General features: G+C 31.8%; 3 protein-coding genes and 1 long non-coding RNA gene across 5 annotated transcripts; 1 reads left to right on the forward strand and 3 right to left on the reverse strand.

The window, feature by feature from the left end:
- The first annotated feature begins 4 nt into the window (after positions 1 to 4).
- Positions 5 to 572, forward strand: LOC113475416. The gene is made up of 2 exons (XR_003397175.1): positions 5 to 68; positions 477 to 572. It is a non-coding gene; the product is annotated as an uncharacterized LOC113475416 (long non-coding RNA).
- Positions 481 to 2,670, reverse strand: LOC100185925 (dehydrogenase/reductase SDR family member 1-like). The gene is made up of 7 exons (XM_026839578.1): positions 2,475 to 2,670; positions 2,142 to 2,291; positions 1,811 to 1,890; positions 1,499 to 1,631; positions 1,242 to 1,367; positions 887 to 956; positions 481 to 584 (listed from the first exon to the last, which is right to left on the reverse strand). The coding sequence occupies exons 1-7, from the start codon at positions 2,619 to 2,621 to the stop codon at positions 484 to 486; spliced, it is 807 nt and encodes a 268-aa protein (XP_026695379.1). The 5' UTR covers positions 2,622 to 2,670; the 3' UTR covers positions 481 to 483.
- Positions 2,671 to 3,010: 340 nt separating this feature from the next.
- Positions 3,011 to 6,326, reverse strand: LOC100178045 (dehydrogenase/reductase SDR family member 1-like). Of its 2 annotated transcripts, none has more exons than XM_026839577.1 (8): positions 5,785 to 6,324; positions 5,442 to 5,591; positions 5,211 to 5,290; positions 4,699 to 4,831; positions 4,412 to 4,537; positions 4,150 to 4,219; positions 3,968 to 4,048; positions 3,011 to 3,552 (listed from the first exon to the last, which is right to left on the reverse strand). In XM_026839577.1, exons 1-8 carry the CDS (start codon positions 5,929 to 5,931, stop codon positions 3,452 to 3,454), a joined length of 888 nt encoding a protein of 295 aa, XP_026695378.1. In that variant the 5' UTR covers positions 5,932 to 6,324; the 3' UTR covers positions 3,011 to 3,451. The 2 variants fall into 2 exon arrangements, with proteins under 2 accessions (XP_026695378.1, XP_009858684.1); XM_009860382.3 differs by having other exon boundaries at positions 3,079 to 3,621; positions 5,785 to 6,326.
- A 28-nt stretch (positions 6,327 to 6,354) lies between these two features.
- LOC100175726 (dehydrogenase/reductase SDR family member 1) lies at positions 6,355 to 7,727 on the reverse strand (the record flags this gene model as incomplete). Its single annotated transcript, XM_002130990.3, is given in 3 exon segments — positions 6,355 to 6,758; positions 7,155 to 7,235; positions 7,658 to 7,727. Coding segments are annotated over 3 exon segments (324 nt in total), but the record flags the coding sequence as incomplete, so codon positions are not given.
- Positions 7,728 to 8,533: the final 806 nt, after the last annotated feature.

An 8,533-nucleotide genomic window follows, 5' to 3' on the forward strand; every position in this document is an offset into this window, starting at 1 on the left:
CAAATGATTTGAGAGGTGACATGGCAACCATGAGTTTAAAACTTCTCATTGAAGGAGGTGAATTCCCTGTGAGTAAATTCTTAAGGTTATTATAGTACTAGTGAAGAACCCACAAGTAACATTAGAATAAATAAGTTTAATTTGTCTTTTTGAATATTGTAGAGAATATTGAAAAATATTTAAAGGGTCGAAAAAGACAAAATGACAAAGCAAAATATCAAAACAAGCTAATAAGTTTGGTATTAGGGGTTAGCGAATGGTGTGGGGAAGCATATTTTTAACCAGCACCAATTCTTTACACAAATAACATTCCAGTTACTAACCAGTAACCAGATCAGAAACTTTAGGTTTTGCGCGGACGTTTAAATCCATTTAACTGTTAAAGCAACTTTTTGGTAGATTTTACTTCAAAATTGTGCACAAATATTGGACTAAACCTAAATTAAATTCCCCCCTCGTACATATTTATCTCCCAGTTCAAAGTTAGTTGCAAAAAATCTGACCTTCAATATCTGTGTAGCCATATTCAGAAGCAATGTCAGCTGATAAATAAACTTGACCAGTTCTTTTAAGTATGTTCTTATCTGAAAAACAAAAACTGTTATCTATAGTTTATTCCCATCTTAAAAAGTATAAAAATAATAATAATAATAACTTTATTTGTCTCTTCGATTACGGTAGCAAAGATTAGAAATATTTTAAACAAAACGACAGAATATAGCGACAAAACAACAGTTGTTAANACACGCTTACAGTTAAAAACATATATGAATTTTATTAGAAGAAAATAAGCATGGTCGCTACACCTACCAGACGAACAAGCTTTTTATGTTTAATTATTATGAAGTTAGTCTAGTTTAATATCTATTCCAATGTAATAACAAACCACATAAAAGATGGGATACAGCCATTCCACTGAACTCCGGTGTCTCTCCGTACTTTATTATTGTTTCATGCTGTAAAACAAACATTTATATAAACAAACCACTTTTTGCGTTCGAGCAATTTATATATTGCAGTGCCCCTACCCCAACAAAAACAAAAATAATATTTTAAAAAGCACCTAAATCACAAAAACACAAAGTTAAATATGTATACTGATCCACCCACCAATTTTTTTTTTAATTGTTAGATATGCGAAATCATTTTCCACTTATAATCAAATTAAAAAGTTCATTCAAAAATATGTAATGTTTAAATTTGATGTATAGAAGTACATGCAAAAAAGTCAATTATTTTACACTTTCAAACGTTTTCCTTGTGTCTCCAAGAAGCAGTTCAGTTTTTACAGGTCCAGGCCACAAAGAAATAAATCCTACGTTGTATTTCTTAAGCTCTGTAGCACAGTCTGCTACCATTCTGTCTTTCTGAAAAGTATGAGCGTTAAAAAACACCTAAAAATACATTAATCAAAGTGGTTATGTTCCTATAAACCAAATTTGATCTTAAGTATCTATTAAAACCATGTGTAAAAAAACATATGTTTAAATTTACATACCGCAGCTTTTCCAATCCCATACAACGGAGTGAGAAACGGTGCAACAGCACCAGCAGAGCTGACGTTTATAATAAGACCTTGTCGTTGTTTGACCATCATTCTTGAAGCATATACAGTGCAGAGATAGTGGTTTCTGTTAAGACAAGTAAAACATATGTTTAATACTTTATACTGTATAAAGTTTAAAGTACCAATAAGTTTAAAATTCTAGAGCAGTGTCTCATTTTTAGGTTGCTTATTCTTATACAGTGTTTATCACACAAGTTACAGTTTGTATATTATAGCTGTATTTGAGTAAATTTAATTCTTTACCTTAAGCCAACATTGTTGACAATATCCCATGAATCTATTGGCTGATCCCAGAAATTCGTTTTTGTGTATCCAAAAACAAACTGCAATAAAAATAACATAAAACTCTAAACAAAACACGACACATCACAAAAAATAACCTAGATGTAAAAATTGCTTTCCAAAAATCACTTTAAAACCTTAGTTTTAGGCAGTTAAAATTACACAATTTTGCCGGACAATTAAACGTGGGAGACTTTATAAAGTAGTATATAAAGATTTTAGGCACATAAATCAAATCAATTTTAAATGATAAAAACACGAAGTTTATAAACAATAACATTATGTTACTTACTGTAACAGCAGAATAAGCATTGTTAACCAACAAATCCAATGTTCCATTTTGTTCGTTTGAAATTTGTTCGAATAATTTCTTAATTTCTTCATCTTTGCTGTGATCACATTGAACTGGGATGCATTTACCTTCTGCACCTCTGTGTTTGGCCTACAAGGTAGCATTGTTAACCCTTTAGTCTCCTGACTGGGTTAAATTCAGGTGACCAGAGTGACACTGTTTAATGTGGCACCTATTCTGGGCCCACTACGTTAGACCTAATATATAGGCCTAAGTTGGCTTATTATTCAAATTCTATCCCTGGCTACACATTTTATATGAATAATCTCTTACCTCTGCTTTAACATCTTCCAACTTAGCAATATCTCTTCCTGTGATGTAACAAGTGGCTCCATTAGTTATCAATTGAAGAGCTATCCCTTTTCCTATGCCTCTTGATGCTCCAGTAACAAGACATACTTTACCTTTCAAGTTAGGCATATTTAAGACTGCTAAAAAACAAATTTTATTTTTTCCCAGCTGTAACGAGTTGTGTGTGTTCTTAATTTAACTTTATTGAGAATTGCTAATCAATCAATGCTGCAAGTTCTGTACAGTTTCAATGGTTAAGTTTAATTATTTCCTATAATACCTTAGTATTTCCTTTCAGTGAGCTCATTCATGATACTTCTATTACTTCTAACAAAATGACAAGTAAAACGTGACAACTTTTTGATACCCTTATTGAAAGAGAATGTTGACATTGGCGGTCTTCAATCTTCTGTTACTGATTAACTAGAATGTTGTATCTGTTACGTTTTCGTAGCACCAGATCATTACTGTATTTCACTATAAAAGAATCGTTCAACTATATGAACATCAGATCAGGGTCAGATTTGCGGAATTTATCATAAGTCATACTCATTTTCTAAAACTTAAATACAAGTATCTCAATTTAAAAATACTGAATCTCAGATGATTGTGATGTAATTTTAACACATAAAACATATATGTAAACATCCTAACTGCATCTCAATATACAATATAAAAATAACAACGTAGGTACAATAGAATGTCATAATTTTACAAATGTGTGACTTAAAAACAAACAATAATGCAGTATTATAATATAATGTATAAGTTCTGACCTAAAAGAATGAATAAAAACTTATTTATCCTCGCATGGTGAGAATCGCCAGTCGTTATAACACATGTGTTCTACTTCATACACCATTTTGTGGCTTACTTGATACCATTTAAAGGGACTTGTATTGTATAAAGTACATGGCATATGTGTCTGTTATACATTTGAACTATTCACTGATTTAAGTTTATTCATATTTGCTCTTCTTTTTTTCTTCTTGTGGGGTGGACAGAGATAAAAGCATCTTATACAACCAATATGGAAGCTTTAGACATCGTGGAATAAATCCTGCAATTGATTTCAAAGGTGACAAAGCAAACATTAGTTTGAAACTCCTCATTGAAACAACAGCGTTACCTGTGTAAAATGTCTGTGTTAATATTTGGATGATGCCTATGTGTTTTCTTTGTAAGGTTGAGACTCTATATATTCTAAGAGACTGCTGGGTTAAAGAAATTTATGCTAATCTAAGAAATTCTGTCATTTATTAGTGCCAATATAGGGCTTAGATTGGAAACTTAGCATTTTCAGCAGTTTTCTACAACAACTATCTCATTAGGATAGGACTTAAGAAGGTATTATTCTCTTCAGTAACTTTTGGTCGAACAATACATCTAATATAAATTTTCAAAATGCAAAGGTTTGCTGGCGAAAAACAAAACGTATAACTCTTAGTAGTGGGTTAAGTTGGTCATAAACAAACCATCTATATCTGTGTAGCCATGTTCATCAGCAATGTCAGTTGTCATCCAAACTTGGCCACTTCTTCTCATTATATTCTCATCTGAAACATATTAGATGTTATCTCAAACTTCATTTCCATATTTTAAACAACCTTTTAAAGTTAAATTTTACAATAATAGTAATACTTTAACACTAACAAACCACATATCAGATAGGATACAGCCTTTCCACTAAACTCTGGTGTCTCTCCCCAATCTAGTATCACCTGATGCTGTAAATAAACATAATTTATTCAAAATCAACCCCACAAAACCTGCACAACTTTTAATAGGTTGTTTAATCTGAAAAATCATTTTTACATATCCATTTTTTGTTCTATATTTCATTAACTATCTTCTCAAATTTGTTTTAATTGAAGTCAAACAGTGTTATATGAGAACAGCTTATTAGCTGGTCATTTTACCTGTTCAATCATTTTTCCTGTATCTCCAAGCAGCAGTTCAGTTTTCACAGGTCCTGGACACAATGATAGAAAAGCTACATTGTATTTCTTAAGCTCTGTAGCACAGTCTGCTACCATTCTGTCTATCTGCAAAGTAAAGATTTTTTTTCTGCAAGGGAAGAATAGTCATTTAAAAATCTCATTATTTTGAAAAAGCACAATGCTTTTCCCTTATTTGTTTAAGACAAAATGAATGTTACTATTCCTAATCTCATTTAAATTGGTTTGAATACTTTCAGTTGACATACCGCTGCTTTACCGATCCCATATACTGGAGTGAATAATGGTTGAATCGCACCAGAAGAAGTCATGTTTATAATGAGACCTTGTCGTTGTTTGATCATCATTCTTGAAGCATATACAGTGCAGAGATAGTGGTTTCTGTGGGGTTAGTACAACAGGGATGTTATACTTTATATTAAGTTTGAGACAAGTCTTATCACCAACCCACACTTTTTCTATAAACAGTTAGAGAATTAACACAAATGGGTATATATGGCTTAAAACTACTTGTTACATGACTTATTTTAACCAAGTATTCAAGTCAAGTATCTTTGCACTGCTTGCAAAGTGAGTAACATATACCTGATCCAGTGATCTTTTCAGAACGTTTACCCAAAGATTTTATATTTTTGTTGGTGTTTTATAATTTTTAATTATTATTGTTGTCCAGAAAAGTTAAAAATATCATGCTAGATTCATTATTAACGTTATATTTTGTATATATGTTAGCTGTATTTGACTATATATTTTTCATTACCTTAAGCCAACATTGTTGACAATATCCCAAGAATCTATTGGCTGATCCCAAAAGTTTGTTTTTGTGTTTCCGAATACAAACTACAAAAAATGAAAAGAAAGTAAACACCAAAATTTGGCTAGCAATACATTGTTAAGTAAATCCCTAAAATAGTAACAAAAAGATTTTACAAATGAAATCATTTATTAAGTTATAGAAATATTTTTTAAACAAGATTGTTAAATAGCTTACTGTGACAGCAGAATAAGCATTGTTAACCAACAAATCCAATATTCCATTTTGTTCATTTGAAATTTGTTCGAATAGCTTCTTAATCTCTTCATCTTTGCTGTGATCACATTGAACTGGGATGCATTTACCTTCTGCACCTCTGTGTTTGGCCTGCAAGGATAGTTATGTTACCTATTAACTGTTCTGATCAGATAAACTTGACCAGAATACCACAGTTTGAGTTTGTGCTATTATATTTCCCTACAAGGGAACAGGCTAGAACCTGAGATATAATTCAGAGTCATTCTATAACCCAAATATGTCTTTGGCTGCACCACTGTATATTATATGAACAGTTACCCACCTCAGCTTTAACAGCTTCCAACTTAGCAATATCTCTTCCTGTGATGTAACAAGTTGCTCCATTAGTTATCAATTGAAGAGCTATCCCTTTTCCTATGCCTCTTGATGCTCCAGTAACAAGACATACTTTACCTTTCAAGTTAGGCATATTTGCTCAAAAAGAAACCTTTTTAAATAAACACTTTACCTTAGTTTTGTTTACCTTTGTTAATAACTACAAACCAAACATTTCTGCAGTTCTTAAGTTTTAACTCTTAAATGTTTCTAGAGAAAACTTGCTAGTTTTAAGAAGTGACATTTATTTATTTGTGACGCTTGAATTTCTTACATAACCTTTATCACAGTTATGACTTCTATATTAAGATTTCGTCATACATGCTTTGATAAAATGCCTAAATCATGACCACTGACAAATGATAACTGCTTAGTGCATATATTAACTGTTGACATTGGCGGTCTGCGAACTACTGTTACTGATTAACTCTTGTACACTTGTGTCTATTGCTTTACTTTGCTGATGATGTTTTCTTTGAAATGCTCATTACCTAGAAATTGTATATAAGGGCCCGTCTATCAATAGGTTCTCTTTATTATTAAAGGCATTATGGTAACAATAAAATATCATAATCAAATAAGCTTACAGCAAGTTCTATGTGATTGATACGGTAGACTTTCATGGTCATTGGTATTTGCTTTCATTTTTTATGATTCAATTTTTGTGCATCAAAAAATTAACCTGACTCCTAAGCGCTTACAATAACAAGCTCTATGTGATTAATAAAGCAGAGTCTGAATTTTAAAATCATTGGTATTTGCTTTCATTTTTAGGGGGCGTTGGGAGTTTTGACATTGGAAGTAAAATACGGTAAATCCAAAAAGGTATCTTCAGCCACCCAGGGATGTAGGGAACCATTGAAAGATTTCCAGTTCCAGCAAACATAGTCTTGAAACTTCTCATACTTACTGGGTAAGAACCTGCGTCGGTAATTATTAATATTAGTGGTATTATTAAGTTAAATAATTGTAACTTAGTTAATCCCCAGGTGGCTGGAAAACGACAGTCATTAAACACAGGTGTTCTGTTTCATACACCTCGTGTCAGCTTACGAGTTACCGTGTATGTTATCTGGTAGGTAAATTTTTTCATTTTTTTTTCATTTTATGTATGGCTGGTAATTTGGACAACCAATTAGTAACCACTGGGTTGAAGCAAATGCTGTTAAGTGTCTTGCCTAAAGACACATACACTTACAATAATGGCAGTGATGAGCCTTGAACCCATGAAAACACCTGTGCTATCATAGGCATATAAGCAGACATCCTTGCTATAACTTGGCAGTGAGCATGAGGTGTCTAGATTAATAAACATACCGTCTATGTCTTTAAAGTTGAATTCACTCGAAAGATCAGTTGTCAGCAAAATCTGTCCGCTTCTGTTCATTATGTCTTTGTCTGGGTATACAAGAAACGTATTAGTTTAAATATTTCCTTTAAGTTAGGCTGGGTAAGATGAAATTAATGAAAAATACTGCATATTTTAGGTTGTATACATTCAGTTTGGATATGGTTTTGCATGGAGACTTTACACTTAAATTCGAATAGATAGAACTTGGAAAATATAACATGAAAACTAAGGTAGCAGGAATGTATCTAACTTATTTATCCCCTTATAGCCAGTATACTGAAGCTTTTATAATATAGGTCTTTTGTTTTTATACACCTCATAAGTAACCGCATATGTAACTTTGCGAGTGATTAATTTTTTTGATATTTTTATTATTTTATGTATGGCTGAATATTCGGACTACTCAAAATAAACCACTGGGACACATACACCCATATTTTTTTGTAGTAAAGTATAATTAAATAATTACCAAGTAAAAGATGAGAAATTGCTTTTCCTGCAAATTCAGTGCTTTCCCCATGATTGAACATCCATTGTATCTGTGTTTAATATATATTTCAAATTTTTCTAAAGTAAAGGCAAGTTGTTATGTAATTTTTATTAAGTTATAAAATGGCATTGAATTAATATAGTTTAAAGGGTCTTGAAATAAATAAAATATTAATATTAAGTTTTACTTCGCTGAAAAATAGTTAAAATAAAAAGCTAGGATATAGCAATAAAACAACAGAAGCTTCTGATAAAAACATTCGTTTGTAGAGTGTAGTGGTCACGCCTTTTTATCCAAAACATTATTTCTTTTTTTTATCAATAAGCGTGTTTTAACAACTGTTGTTTTACCGTTACTACCCATTTTCGCATTTGCCAAATCTCTTGTTCTTCGTTATCGTGACCGAAAAGATGAAAAATTTCATTCATTTATTTATAGTAGGCCTATTGATTTATAATATTACCTAAAATTGCACAAAAACCTAAATGTTTCTTGCAACGTTTAATGCTTATGAGTTTTAGCGCAAGTTCACAGTGCAGTTATGCTATACAGGTAAAGCACCCTGAACGAATGAATTTATCCTTGTGTGGTCGGGAAATGAAAATCGCCATAACACCGGTGTTAATACACCTCGTGCCAGCTTACGAGTTACTGCATATGTTACTTTATGGGGGATTGTTTTTGGGGGATTTTATAAAAGTTTTTTTATATATGGCTGATAATTTGAACAAGCCACACTATATATAGTAGGGTGGGGGAAGATGGGACACATGTTCATTCTATTTGCTCGTCCAATATGGTAGTAAACAAAGAACATTTTTAGATTTATATAACCGTATTCTTACAAGTACCATA

This window comes from Ciona intestinalis, unplaced genomic scaffold (assembly GCF_000224145.3).
Source record: "Ciona intestinalis unplaced genomic scaffold, KH HT000421.1, whole genome shotgun sequence".
Taxonomy (NCBI): Eukaryota; Metazoa; Chordata; class Ascidiacea; order Phlebobranchia; family Cionidae; genus Ciona; species Ciona intestinalis.

Bases quoted from the DNA above. Each gene is read 5' to 3' on its own strand.
- LOC100185925 (XM_026839578.1), bottom strand. From the start codon at position 2,621: ATGCCTAACTTGAAAGGTAAAGTATGTCTTGTTACTGGAGCATCAAGA. The intron at 1,632-1,810 runs GTAAAGAATTAA...TTGTCTTAACAG, and splicing joins GTCAACAATGTTGGCTTAAG to AAACCACTATCTCTGCACTG. The intron at 1,368-1,498 runs GTATGTAAATTT...CATACTTTTCAG, and splicing joins ATGGGATTGGAAAAGCTGCG to AAAGACAGAATGGTAGCAGA.
- LOC100178045 (XM_009860382.3), bottom strand. From the start codon at position 5,931: ATGCCTAACTTGAAAGGTAAAGTATGTCTTGTTACTGGAGCATCAAGA. The intron at 4,220-4,411 runs GTAAAATGACCA...GTTTATTTACAG, and splicing joins CAGGAAAAATGATTGAACAG to CATCAGGTGATACTAGATTG. The intron at 3,622-3,967 runs GTTTGTTTATGA...CATTTTACACAG, and splicing joins TGGCTACACAGATATAGATG to GTAACGCTGTTGTTTCAATG.